Below are 14,135 nucleotides of genomic sequence, written 5' to 3' on the forward strand. Positions count from 1 at the left end.
GGGGGTAGTGTTGCGGGACAAGGGTGGAGGGGAGAACTATTACTTTAAGATTGTAAGAATGTGGTTTTTGTAGTTCTAACGGAGTGTTTTATGGGTAGTGAAGTCCGGGAAGAAGCGTGGTCGTAGTGTTGCTCTGTAAAAATATGGGAGAGCCATAGAGTTGTTCTGTTACATTCCCTTGAACCACCCGGGAATTTATGTTCACTGCAATACAGCAGAATTATTGTATGGATATGTGCTGAAGAAATAAAAGCGGCATGTTTGGGATAATCCGGTCCAACTCATCATTTATATGAACATGAACTAAACGAACTGTTACACACAGCTGCTGAGAGCGCCGTTGGTGTAAAAGGTAACGTGTAGATGACAAATTGTCAACTCGTGCAAATAATTTTGAGACACCAAGATGCTTTTTTGAGTAACATATTAAGATGATGCTTACTCAAAATAACTTCTTCAGAAAAAAGCCAACCATTTCCTGTTAATTTCAAACACATTTGGTATTTTATTACATCTTAAGTATTCTATGAACAAACTAATCTCTATGATGATCGGTCAATGTGAGCCCACTTTGAAAATATTTCATAACAAATCTATTTTCCCAACTTTAAAAAACAAAACAAAATACAATGTGTTTAATAGGGGCCTTTAGCCCCTGCAACAGGGGGGCTTTTTACCCCAAATATCATCCTTACACTTATGGGACAAAACATTTTATTTAGTGACCATAAAGAAAACTGAAAATGATAATACTCAAAAGACAAATCTCAAAAGAAATGTGTTAATTTCAGGGATTTTCATTAGCTATGTAACGATTACCCTGTCTTGTTTCTCTGTTGCCCTTTTGTTTACCATTTGTTGTCACTTTTGCATTTCTTAGTTTTCACTTTAGTCCCTTATGTAACTCCATAGTCCTTGTTAGCGTTCGTGTTCACTGTTCATTGTTTACACCTGCCCCTGTTAATTTTCCTTTGGTTTCTGTTAATCACCTTGTTATCTTGTTTGAGTTCTGTTCTTTCATTGGCCCCTTTTCCCATGTTTGTGTATTTATACCCGTGTCTTTGTTCAAATCTTTATCGATCGTTGTTTGATGTTTGCTGATGTTTGCGTCTCCCTTGTTCCCTGTTTGTCTCTACCGTGGTTACCTTATCTAGTTTATGTTTCTTTTCCCCATCGTGGGTTGTTCTTTTGTTCATTTAGTGTTTTGTTACCAAACAAACTCAAACTGCGTTTGGATCCGCATCTCTTCGTCAGCCTCATTATTCAGGCGTAACAGAGCGATCGATCACTATGGATCCAGCAGTTATCACGGGCCAACTGCCGGTTGCTCAACCTCAAACAAGAGGGCCGCCCTGTTGAAGACCACATCAGCGACTTCCTCGGCTGGCGAAGTTCACAGACTTCCCGGACTCAGCCCTGGTGGTCTTCTTCAGGGACACTTTACACGGTTCAGCTCAGGGAGCGTTTGCGCCGGCAACGCTTGGTTGGACTCTCCACGACTTTCTGGAGGCGACCTTACTGGTCTGCGGCTCACCCTACACCGTGGTCTTCGCCGAGGAGGATTCCACCTCTCCTCCCACTGTGGTGACTCCCCAATCGTCCTTGGCGCTTCCTGTCGCACCAGCCCCACCTGTCAGCGAGCCCGTCCCCACGCCAGTCGCCTTCCATGAGCCAGCGCGGCCCACTGCGTCTGCCCGGAGGAGGGAGAGAAGACGGGCTTCCGCCTCCCGGTCCGCGCCAGCCCCGGTCTGCGAGCCAGAGCCCACGCATGTCACAGTGAGCGAGCTAAAGCCCACGCATGTCACAGTGAGCGAGCCTGAGCCCTCGACCGTCCCCGAGCCAGTGTCTGTAGCCTCGACCGTCCCTGAGCCAGCGCCGTTAGCCTCGACCGTCCCTGAGCCAGCGCCGTTAGCCTCGACCGTCCCTGAGCCAGCGCCGTTAGCCTCGACCGTCCCTGAGCCAGCGCCGTTAGCCTCGACCGTCCCTGAGCCAGCGCCTGTAGCCTCGACCGTCCCTGAGCCAGCGCCAGTGGTCGTGCCCATCCTAGAGCCAGCACCTCTCGAGCCTTCTAGGGCTCCTCCTCCCGAGCTTTCCCGAGCTTTCCAGAGCTCAGCCATCCGAGTTTCCCGAGCTTTCCAGAGCTCCGCCTCCCGAGCTTTCCAGAGCTCCGCCTCCCGAGCTTTCCAGAGCTCCGCCTCCCGAGCTTTCCAGAGCTCCGCCTCCCGAGCTTTCCAGAGCTCCGCCTCCCGAGCTTTCCAGAGCTCCGCCTCTCAAGCCTCTCGAGTCTTCCAGGGCTCCGTCTCTCAAGCCTCCCGAGCTTTCCAGAGCTCCGCCCTCTGAGCTTCCCAGAGCCCCGCCTCTCAACCCTCTCGAGCCTTCCAGGACTCCGCCTCTCAAGTCTCTCGAGTCTTCCAGGACTCCGTCTCTCAAGCCTCACAAGCTTTCCAGAACTCCGCCTCTCGAGCCTGCCAGGGCTCCGCCTCTCGAGCCTGCCAGGGCTCCGCCTCTCGAGCCTGCCAGGGCTCCGCCTCTCGAACCTCTCGAGCCTCCCAGGGCTCCGCCCCCGAGCCTCCTACGGCTCCGCCCCCAGAGCCTCTTGAGCCTCCTACGGCTCCACCCCCAGAGCCTCTCGAGCCTCCTGCAGCTCCGCCTACGGGGCCTCCTACGGCTCCGCCTCCAGAGCCTCCGATTGCTCCCTCTCGATCCACTCAAGCCTTTGACGGCTCCGCCCCCAGAGCCTCTTGAGCATCCTACGGCTCCGCCTCTCGAGCCACTCAAGCCTTTGACGGCTCCGCCCCCAGAGCCTCTTGAGCCTCCTACGGCTCTGCCTCTCGAGCCACTCAAGCCTTCGACGGCTCCGCCCTCAGAGCCTCCCGAGCCTCCCGAGCCTCCTATGGCTCCGCCTCCCGAGACTCCTCCGGCTTCCCCTCTCGAGCCACTCAAGCCTTCGATGGCACCGCCTCCCGAGCCTCCTACGGCTCCGCCGCTCGAGCCACTCAAGCCTTCGACAGCTCCGCCCTCAGAGCCTCCTATGGCTCTGCCTCCCGAGCCTCCTCCGGCACCGCCTCTCAAGCCACTCAAGCCTTTGGCGGCTCCACCCTCAGAGCCTCCTACGTCTCTACCCCCAGAGACTCCAGAGTCTTCCTGGTCTCCGCTCCTAGAGCCTCCCACGGAGCCGCCTACCTCGGCTCCGCCTCCTGAGCCTCTCTCAGCTCCACCTCCTGAGCCTCCCGAGCCTCTCCTGGCTCCGCCTCCGAAGCCTCCATTGGCTCCGTCTTCAGAGCCTTCTTCGCCCTCGCCACCTTCGGCTCCGCCTCCCTTGGCTCCGCCCAACTCTGTTCCGCCTCCTGACCTGCCCAAGGCCTTACCACCCGAGTCTGCCATGGCCCTGCCTAAGCCTCCTTTGGCGCCGCCTCCTAAGTCTTCTATGGCTCCGCCTCCGAAGTCCTCCTTGGCTCCGCCTCACTGCGGCTCTGCCAGCCTCAGTCCGTGGCCTCTTCCCAGGCCCCCGACCCAGTCCCTGTCCGGTGGCCTCCACTCAGGCCTCCTGACCCTGTTCCCGTCCTGAGGCCTTCCCCAGGCCTCCTGACCCAGTCCCTGTCCATTGGCCTCCTCCCTGGTCCCCCAAACCTGTCCTTGCCCTGTGGCCAGCTCCCAGACCACTGAAACCTGTCCCCGCCCGGTCGATACCACCCCGGCCTCCCAAACCTGTCCCTTTGTGCCCCCATGGACTGCCTGGTTGTCCCTTGTGCCCCCGTGGACTGTCTCATCTCCCTTTGTGCCCCCGTGGACTGTCGCATCTCCCTTTACGCCCTCGTGGACTGTCTCATTTCCCCTCGTGGCCCCCCCCGGATTTCCTGCCTGCCCTCTGTGCCCCTCGGACTGCCTCCTTGTTCTTGTGCCCTGCCTGTCTGCCCCCGGATTTCCTGCCTGCCCAGTGTTCCCCCCTGGTCTGCCTGTCTACCTATGTGCCCACTTGTACTGTCTGTTTGCCCCCGGTGCCCTCATGTTGTTCTTATGGACTTTTGTCTTGTGTGTTTGTTAGGATCGTCTGGAATCCGATCTTTAAAGGGGGGGCTATGTAACGATTACCCTGTCTTGTTTCTCTGTTGCCCTTTTGTTTACCATTTGTTGTCACTTTTGCATTTCTTAGTTTTCACTTTAGTCCCTTATGTAACTCCATAGTCCTTGTTAGCGTTCGTGTTCACTGTTCATTGTTTACACCTGCCTCATAGTTCGTATTGAAGTCTTTGATTTTTGATTACAACCTTTTGGTATATATGCAAATCTGAACACAGCTTTAGACATTGTTGAGATCGTCTCTGAAACACTTGAGGAGACAACCATATGGTAGGTCTTTTCTCAAAGAGAAACATCAGAGAAGGAGAAGATTTAATTTGCTCTCCATTTCATCTCTTTGGTGTAGGAGAAATAATGTATTAATATAAAATGTTTCTTTTGTAGGAGAGGTTAACCAAGTTTATACCTCATTACATTAACATTTAGTAATTAAGCATACACATTTATCCAAAGGGACTTACAAATAAGACACATAGCAAGCACTTTGTCAAAATTTTAACTTTGACAAAGTTTAACAACATCTGCAGTGTAAGACTGCCAAGTTCTCACAGTGGCTGGAGTAATAAAGATGCTAGACCAGAAGAAAGATTTACATTTTCTTTCTTTTCTAAATGAAGTGCAGTGGTAAGTGCAATTAGTGTGGGTTGGTTAAATGCTCGCTGAACAGATGTGTTTTTCAGCTAGTTCATTAGCACTGAATTTTTACACCACCAATATCATCTTTCTCTTCAGCTATTTGGGGAATTTTCTTCTGTTCTCCCTCAAGTCCCAACAGGTCCTAAACACACCTCAACAGTCATTACCCCTTCCCTATAAAAACGCAGGCTGTATATTCTCCAACACTTTCACATTCTGCTCTATTATGCAACTCCGTCGCCTCTACGTATTTTGACGCCAAAAGTTAATGAAGTTTTCCCCCACGAAAAAGAAGAGAATAGGATCCAAGCAACTGTTTCCTGAAGCTAGACAGTGCGTAATGACCGCGGCCTGTCTCAAACGCTGAATATAATGGCAGGACCCGCCATAGCTGGTATTTGTTAAATCCATCTCAGCCTCCAAAAAGAGAGTCCGGGCTACATGATACGGCATGAAGCATGTGAGAAAAATTTGAAGCACACTGATCACAAGAGAGCAAGACTTCTTGTGATTAAATGGAGATCTTTGATTCTGCCTGGCCTTCTTTAGCAAGTAGAAGGCTGCAAAAATATAACACACTGAGATGACCGCAAAGGGCATCACAAAGCCCAAAAACAAGACTCCCCGATTCAATACGATAATGGTCTTGAGCATGGACGAGTCCAGTTCTAGGCATTTTGTCCGTCCAAACGTGTCCTGGTTATTCCTTGCTCTAAGAAGTGGGATAGAGGCCAGTGACACAATCAACCAGACGATGATGCATATTATCCAAGCTCTTCTAGAACTTTGCCAGTGAATGTATACGAATGGTTTAACAATGGCCACGAAGCGGACCACGCTAAGAACCATTAGGAAGTAAATGCTGCCATACATATTGATGTAGAGGATGTAGGACATGATCCGGCAGGTGACGTCTCCAAAGGTCCAGTGGGAATCCATGAGATAGTAGGTGGCTCGGAATGGCAGAGAGCACACCAGCATCAGATCGGATGCTAGGAGATTGAGCATGATGATGTTGACTGGAGAAAACGCCATCTTTCTTTTCCATAAGCCAAAGAAGAAGAAAAGAGATATGAGGTTGCCAATAAGCCCGAAGGTGAAGATGAACAGATAGACAGCTGGATAGACACTACGCTTGAACTCACTAATGGAGCAGTTGTTTGAGGTGTTCCAAACATTTGGCTGGTTCATGGTTGGGTTGGAGAATTCTGTGAACATAAAGACCACACATGATTGAGATAAAAAAAGGAATTCAAAGTCAATTTTTAACCCTCTGATTAATGGTGTCCGCTGTCCATGAAATTAGACAGATATTTAAAAGCAGTTTTTAGCAATTTTATATGTGATGTAAAATGTCAACAACCAAAAATATATTGATTTCTTCTCTCTCCCTCCATCCATCCATCCATCCATCCATCCCTCTCTATCTTCTGCCGCATATCCGGGTCTGAGTCACATTGGCAGCAGACTAAGCAAAGCAAACCATATCTCCTTTTCCCTGATCACATCCTCCAGCTCTTCCTGGAGGATCCCAAGCATTCCTAGGCCAGCCGAGAGTATTATCCCTCCAGCGTGTCCTAGGTCTTTCATTGGGTCTTTCATTGGTTTATACTGAGAGATTATACATCCCTCATTTGACGTGATTTCTAACAGCTGTTTCTCATTACAGTGATAGCGGAGAGATGCCTTAAAACAGCTGAACACACTAGAGAAGGCAGAGAGAAGGACACCAAAGCGCAGTGACTGACGTGCCCTATTGTGTTTATTATTATTATTGTTGTTGTTGTGAAGCTGAAGTGTTCGAAAAGTTACTGAGTTTTTTATTGCTTTGAACTGACAAATAAGAAAGGCCTGAGAAGGCTGCACTCAAATGAACTGAAGGCAGAAAATAAAAACTACCTGAAGTGTTTTCCATACCCAAACCTAAAGATCCATTACACTGTTGTATGCAAATTAGTCCAGAGACAATAGACCATTAGTTCATATAACTGGAAGATAGACAAGTTTTGCTGACACTATGTTCTGAGTTAATAAATATATCAACATGATCACACAGGAAATCGACATATTCCAAATATTCATATACCCTGAAATTGACCCCATTCTTCTGAATTACTAACAAATGCCATTCCTATCAGGCATTTTGCATCACACGGAAAACAACATAACCTGAAAACTGACCGCATTCTACCGAATTAATCTAGAATTAATTTCCCTCCAGTTCTACTGATATATTGTTGCACAAGCAAACTCTGAGACATGGGTTCTGGTCCTGTAAAAACCTGACAGTAATTGTGTTCTCATAAACAATGGTGAGTGTGATTCTGAGGTTTCATTTTTGTTCTCAAATTACTGACTGTTAGGTTTAGGGTTAGGGTTTAGGTTTAGGTTAAGGAGTAGGATTAATAAAATCTGCATATTTTTGTTGACAGTATTATATAATTTACAACTAAAATTACTACTCACTTTTGATGTCACCCTCACATTGTGATTAGTCTGAATATATACATCCTTAAAATGTACAGTATAGCCCAATGTATACTTCGGTTTTTACGCATATGCTAACTTATTCACATACAGTCGAACTGTCTAGCCTTTCAAAGTACAATATACTCCATTTGATGCATGCACGCTATGACTTCAATTCAATACTGTACTATTACTCCTCTGGAGTTTAGACCCATAAAGATGTCTTTATAGTCTTCCAGACTCAAGTTATACAAATGCAGGTAAGCTACAGTATCTCCTGACCTGACCAGTATCTTCACCAGTGTTTACAACTTCTTGCACTACTTCAAAAGCAACCGCCTATCTGTGAGTGTTGCCACCTTGTGGACCCACCAATAATTGCAAACAATTCCATGCACATGCACAGTTTATGCGTAAAAATATGACCGGTTAAAATAATTGTGCTACACGCATACAGAGCTTGCGTACTCTGCCGTTGAATGCGCTAGCATCTCCATAAAACCAAAGTATACTTTGAGCTTATGCTGTAAATGTAATCTTTTCTGCCCCTTTGTTCTACTTTTGTACACGATTAGTTTTTATTTTTTGCTTCTAAAAAATCAAAACCATCATCCAATCTGATAAAACAATCAGATAATATCCATTAGATCCTAGGGGTAAAATGCACTTCCCAAGGCAAAAACAATGATGTTCCAGTAAGAAAGTCACAACTGAAAGCAGTCTGTATGAATCTGAACTGACATGCAAAAGAAGAATGGGCAAACAGTCTATGTTTGCTTCAAACACTTTTTCAGATTTATGCAAACATTACATAACAAAGGGAAGGTTACATTTGTCAAAGAAGTTGGTTGTTAATAATGATAATAATGTGCGTTTAAACTTGTAAACTCTTGATTAAAGACACAACAAAGAATAGCATTTGAAAGGTTTGTAAAGACCCATTTACACACATTTTAGATTCTTGTTGGTAAAATATGACTTTCTGTCTGGAATGAAAGAAAGAAATTCTAATTCTAAATCTGGATTATCTTTGGGAACATCTGAAACACCAGAAAATGCTAAAATATTCTTCTTCTGTACAAGACATTGAACAGACTTTTTTTATCATGATAATACATAATAAATGTATTCATGGTCATGAAAGTGTCTTACAATCAAAGGTCCATTGAAATGTTTTTTTATTGATTTCTATTTTATAGTCCATTAAAACTTTACATTTTCTTCAAAACATTCTCATGTACTTACCTGCCAAGAGAACCAAATAATTCAAAATCCCACAAGTACAAATCCGGTATAAGCGGTGACCAGTGCAAAAGTGTGAGTAGATAAATGAAGTTGTGTAAAGGCATTGCTCTACACATTGCTGCAGCTCTGGATTACTGACTCACTTTCTCTCCCAGTCTCATTGCCAAAATACATGCTCAATTGTCTTTGGTCTTTTAGCTGACGTATCACAGTAGATACATATTACATATGCTATAAACTGTACACATAGTTATAAACTTCATGAATATATATACATATGGTATATTTGACAATATTAATGAAATATTCAGTTTTGGTTTTTTTACAGATTGCTAAGATTTAATCAATGTTACGCTTTATGAGGTTAACAACATCCATTTTTAAATACCTAAATGACCATACAACCCAATAAATTGGATTACATTCATAAAATTCACCTGATTTCTGAGCATGCCTTATTGCTCCCACAATATGAAACCCTTTTAGATATGGAACGCTTATGTAAACCACAAATGTTCAAGGATTTAAAAGTTTGCATGACTCTATCAAAGATAAACTCAGTTTGTGTCTGTATACATGCCTGTGTCAAGACATTGCTTGCTTTCCTTGCACAACTTTCTCAAACATGTGCATGAGTTGTCTCTCTCCAGAAATGTTACTGAATGCTGAATGAGAACGTAGTGAGAATCAGCTTTATTGCCAAGTATGCTTACACATACAAGGAATTTGTCTTGGTGACAGAAGCTTCCAGTGCACAAACAATACAGCAACAAGACAGAGATAATAAAAACATAGAATCAAAATAAAAGGTGAATAGAAAATATTAGTATATAGAAATACACAATAAGACAATATATATGTATGTAAAATAAGAGCAGACAGAGAAGTAAGTATGAAGTAAGTTTGGAGCAGAAGATATAGAAATAAACCTTGTGTAAATTGTTAGCTTTACGCTAAGCTAAAATGCTATTTCTAGCCATTATACATGCACATGTTACCAGACACAATCATATTTTTTATCAAGAAAATTCATGTAAGACCTTTGATATTAGGGCAAAAATCTTATTCTTGATAATAATTTTTGTATTGTTTTCCTGTAAAGATAGCAAAAAATCTTTAAAACAAGATCAGGTTGATTTGTCTTGTCTTGTTTTAGAAACAACACGGCATAAAATATTTAGGTTTTTCAGAGAATGTATTTTTAACATGTGTATTATGTCTTACTGTACTTCCTGAGTTTTTATAGTCAAAACAAGTGAAAAAATCTACCAGTGCTGAAGAATTAATCCAAAGTATTTAGAATACGTTACTGACCTTGAGTAATCTAACGAAATATGTTACAAATTACATTTTACAGCATGTATTCTGTAATCTGTAGTGGAATACATTTCAAAAGTAACCCAACCCTGCACACACTGAACATGAATGCCACAAAGCTGTTACTGTGACCGACGAAGTGTTCGTTTTGTGTAATTAGTGAAGCTGTGTGCGCTAACAATAGAGACTAGAGATACCAGGCGTAGGTTTGATTTTAACACTGGTGGGGTTGTAAAAGCAGTCCGCAGAGCCCCCCTTAAAGTTGAGGATTTTTGCATTTATGATAGACTTTTGACTGCAATTTCATGTCATCTAAAGCCTTTATTTATAGATATGGTAGCCAGCACACTCATAAAGGGAGTTTTTATGTCAGTATGTTCCTGAGACAATAATTACACAATTCCGATTATGTAAACCAACAAGACTACATTTAGCTTTCTGTACTTCATGATAGAATATCTAAATAAGCATACATTCATAACTGAAAAAACATTATTAAAGGATTGACATTAAGGTTTTTAGTCTGTATTGACTAAAATAATATGTTAATTAATGAATTAAGTAATGTTATAAGTTTATGGTAACAAATGACGACAAGGAGGCAGTTTAACAGACTGAACTTTAACTTGACTCTGTCCATATTGCAATCGTCAACATCTCTCATCCATCAACATCAGAGTACATATACAAAATGTATGGAGAGTACTTACAGGTATAAACTGGTATTGTAGTCCACGTAACCAATAACCAATTGTACCGCACAAAAGTACCGTAATCACTGAACACAAGAAATTCTTTACTCAAATTTGCCAGCTAAATGTAACCTTTAGGACACATTTCAAGTACTCCTACCTTTTGAAACCAGTGATCTGTTGATTTGTTTCACATCAATATTGTCCAGTTTGTCCTGGTGGACATGGCACACAGCAATATCATTCTAAGCTGTGTATTGCACATAATTATTGCCCAATGGGGCAGTTTTAACTGTTCATGAGATGGATAGCCTGAGGGACTGACTTGTGCTAGACGGTTCTGGTGCTCAGTGCTCTGTAGCGCCGGCCAGAAGACAACAGTTCAAAAAGGTAGTGGGATGGGTGAATGGTGTCCAGAGTGATTTTTCTAGCCCTTTTCCTCACTCTGGAAGTTTACAGTTCTTGAAGGGTGGGCAGCGGGCAACCAATAATCCGCTCAGGAGTCCGAACTGTCCTTTGTAGTCTTCTGATGTCTGATTTAGTAGCTGCACCAAACTAGACAGTTACTGAAGTGCAGAGGACAGACTTAATGACTGCTGAGTAGAACAGTATCAGCAGCACCTGTGGCAAGTTATGGGAGGCATTTAAACTGACACCACTAAAAAAAATGCAGAGTGACTATTTGCATTAGGTGCAAATAGCACCTGCCACACAGTGCTCAAATAGCCTGGTAGAAACACAAAAATTAAAGACAAACTGTGACATCGAGTGTTGCTTCAATGGTGTAGTGCAAGGGTCTTCATCAGGGGGTCTACGGATGTACCGCAGGGGGTCCGCAAATTATTGTTTGATCCACCATTGGCACTTGTAACAATCACTCACACGTGCATGCCAAATCTTCCTCTTTCTTTTTAATCCTTGCTCATATTCGCAAATCTTGTGTATTTAGTTATGAATGGATTAGAATGCTATACACTACGGTATTTTGGCAGAAACTATGGTAAGCAATGAGACAAAGAAGCTAATGTTAATATACTGAATCTTTAAAAACCCAAGCTGACAATTTGATCATTCTATACTTACAACAGTTACTATTGCTATTTTGCATTGGCCACCACTTCATCAGAACAAGAAATTCCATAAATGGAAATGGAGTGATTGTTTGCACGAGGTGTACAGCACCTGTCACACAGAGTGGCTATCTAGTCTGGTGGAAACACAGAAATTAAAGACAAGTTGCATCCCTGGTTTCGCTGCAGTGGTGTGGGGTGCTATGATGGTGTGGATGTGCTTGTTTCATGATGATGATGGGTTCTATTTCGCCTTTTGTCCCACTCCTTCTCATATAGATACATGCAAATTCAGCTCACAAATTTGTTTGTTTTTTAAACAACAGAAAATCCACTGAATACCATATAATACATTTTTTTTATCTTTAGATAGTATTTACTATTTAATAATAATAATACAAAATATATATTTTCAAATCAGTGTCAGTGACAATTACCCACAAAATGTGCCAACTGTCTGACGAGATAGGGCTGTCATTAAATGAGCGGTTTCGTTTTTCCTTGGCAATAACAGTAGAAAGTTTTAATTTCCACATTCAATTGTTTTTTTGTGGTCAAACTGTACAGAAATGGACTTAGCCTGGGTAATATTGACCAGAGCAAAAAGTGTGACAATTTGGAACATTTCACAAACACAAAGTATATAGTTTTTCATTTTTAACAGCTAAACATATTATTATTGTTTTACAGTAATGGTGTGATTTTGATGGAAATACATATTTGCTATTGTGATTTTAGTAAGGGAAGTTTGGCTCAAATGCTGTATGGGTAAAATCCACCCACATGACACACTGCCAGCTGACTGTAGAGATGCACAACACAATCTCAACGCAAAACTGATTGTTTGAAAACTTTAACGCTTCTACTAAATGACCGTCTGCTGCTAGGAATGAAGACGGTGGACTTCAGATTAACACAAGGTAAACACTTAGATAAATAATATCGGGAAATCTCTCTGTAAGTTTGATTGACACATCACCTCCTGGATGACGTCAATACACCAATCCGGCCTGCTAACCTCAGCTAGCTTTTATTCAAACACCACTAGATATGCCATAACAGCTGCTTTTAACCTGCTCACAGTGTAAATAGCATATTATCTCGAGGTTTATGTAGGCTTGTGGATTCTATTCATCCTTCAGCATCTTTAAACGGAGGGGTAATGATGAATGTGAACGATAGTTAGCTTCGTAGCTAATAGCCGATTAACAACAAACTGACGTGAGTGTATTTACGTAAACTAGACTTTCTAAAAGCGGGCAGTAGTACACTAGTTGACATGTTGGGTTATATGTTATTGGATTTTTCGTGTATGTTCTTCATTAAAAGTGTTATGCTAACAAGTGTTTGACAGTTAATATGGAGGGTGAATATTAAAACAAAGCTTGCTTTATTAATTTAAGAAACAGACATTTTATTTATAGTCTAATTTATAGTAATGCCACTTAAAAGTACATTTGTTGTACCATCGTGGTACTAGTGCAGCGTCGTATTGTTATACCATTGTGCTTTGATATGTACAATGGCACTAAATGATTACCATATTTAGATATACCATGGTATATACATGGTCTTCATGGTACTTCAAAGAGTGTCATTGTACTGCCATGGTACAGGTAAAAACAAACAAACATGGTATTGTCGTTAAGTCAAAAAAAACAAAAACATGGTACTTCCATGGTACAATGTCTAATAACCATGGTGATCCCATGGCACATGGTTGCTAATGAAGTGCTTTGTTAGATTTGAGAAGGAGGACTAACTGTTTTCTGCTTTTATGTTCAATAGTGGCTTTAGATTTAATTAGATATCCAACAGGTCTTCATTTATGTGTTCTTCATTTGAATATGTGGATGTGCCTACCTAAACAGCATTTTTGGCCATCATCATATAGGCACGTTTAATTGCACTGAAATTCAAATGTTGCTCAAAAATGCACTCTGGTTACGTAGCACTATATCCGCATTAAAACGAGTCCTAAATCGAAATAACCTGAAAGGCTGCTCACCAAGGAAGAAGCCAGTGCTCCAATGTCCTCTGGTCTGATGAAACAAAAATGGAACTATAACGACCATCGTTATGTTTGGAGGAAAAAGGGTGAAGCTTGCAAGCCGAGGAACACCATCGTAACATGAAGCATGGGGGTGGCAGCATCATGTTGTGGGGGTGTTTTGCTGCAGGAGGGACTGGTGCACTTCTCAAAATAGATGACATCATGAGGGAGTAGAATTATGTGGATATAATGAAGCAACATCTCAAGACATCAGCCATGAAGTTAAAGCTCGGTCAAGGTATTGAAGTGGCCATCACAAAGCCCTGACCTCAATCTGATAGAAAATTTGTGGGCAAAACTGTAAAAGCATGTGCGAGCAAGGAGGCCTGCAAACCTGACTCCATTGCACCAGTTCTGTCTGGAGGAATGGGCTAAAATTCCAGCAACTTATTGTGAGAAGCTTGTGGAAGGCTACCCAAAACATTTGAACCAAGTTAAACAATTTAAAGGCAATGCTACCAAATACTAACAAAATGTATTTAAACTTCTAACTCACTGGGAATAAAAGCTGAAATAAAGAATTCTCTCTACTATTATTCTGACATTTTACATTCTTGAAATAAAGTAGTGATC

The 14,135-nt window shown here is 42.7% G+C and overlaps 2 protein-coding genes across 4 annotated transcripts in view; one reads left to right on the forward strand and one right to left on the reverse strand.

Annotated features, from left to right (window-relative positions):
• Positions 1-4,844: 4,844 nt before the first annotated feature.
• On the reverse strand, positions 4,845-13,770 carry LOC127631488 (cysteinyl leukotriene receptor 2-like). Its single transcript, XM_052109624.1, has 2 exons — positions 13,518-13,770; positions 4,845-5,924 (listed from the first exon to the last, which is right to left on the reverse strand). The coding sequence occupies exons 1-2, from the start codon at positions 13,582-13,584 to the stop codon at positions 4,960-4,962; spliced, it is 1,032 nt and encodes a 343-aa protein (XP_051965584.1). The 5' UTR covers positions 13,585-13,770; the 3' UTR covers positions 4,845-4,959.
• rcbtb2 (regulator of chromosome condensation (RCC1) and BTB (POZ) domain containing protein 2) overlaps positions 12,282-14,135 on the forward strand; it is a 33,234-nt gene continuing 31,380 nt past the window's right edge. For 2 of the 3 annotated variants that reach the window (XM_052109615.1, XM_052109613.1), the window contains exon 1: positions 12,527-12,730. The gene's annotated coding sequence lies outside the window, so the exon portion shown is untranslated. Of the gene's footprint in view, positions 12,430-12,526; positions 12,731-14,135 lie in introns of those variants that run through there. The other variant, XM_052109614.1, reaches the window with a different exon arrangement.

Source organism: Xyrauchen texanus, chromosome 38 (assembly GCF_025860055.1).
Source record: "Xyrauchen texanus isolate HMW12.3.18 chromosome 38, RBS_HiC_50CHRs, whole genome shotgun sequence".
In the NCBI taxonomy this organism is placed as follows: domain Eukaryota; kingdom Metazoa; phylum Chordata; class Actinopteri; order Cypriniformes; family Catostomidae; genus Xyrauchen; species Xyrauchen texanus.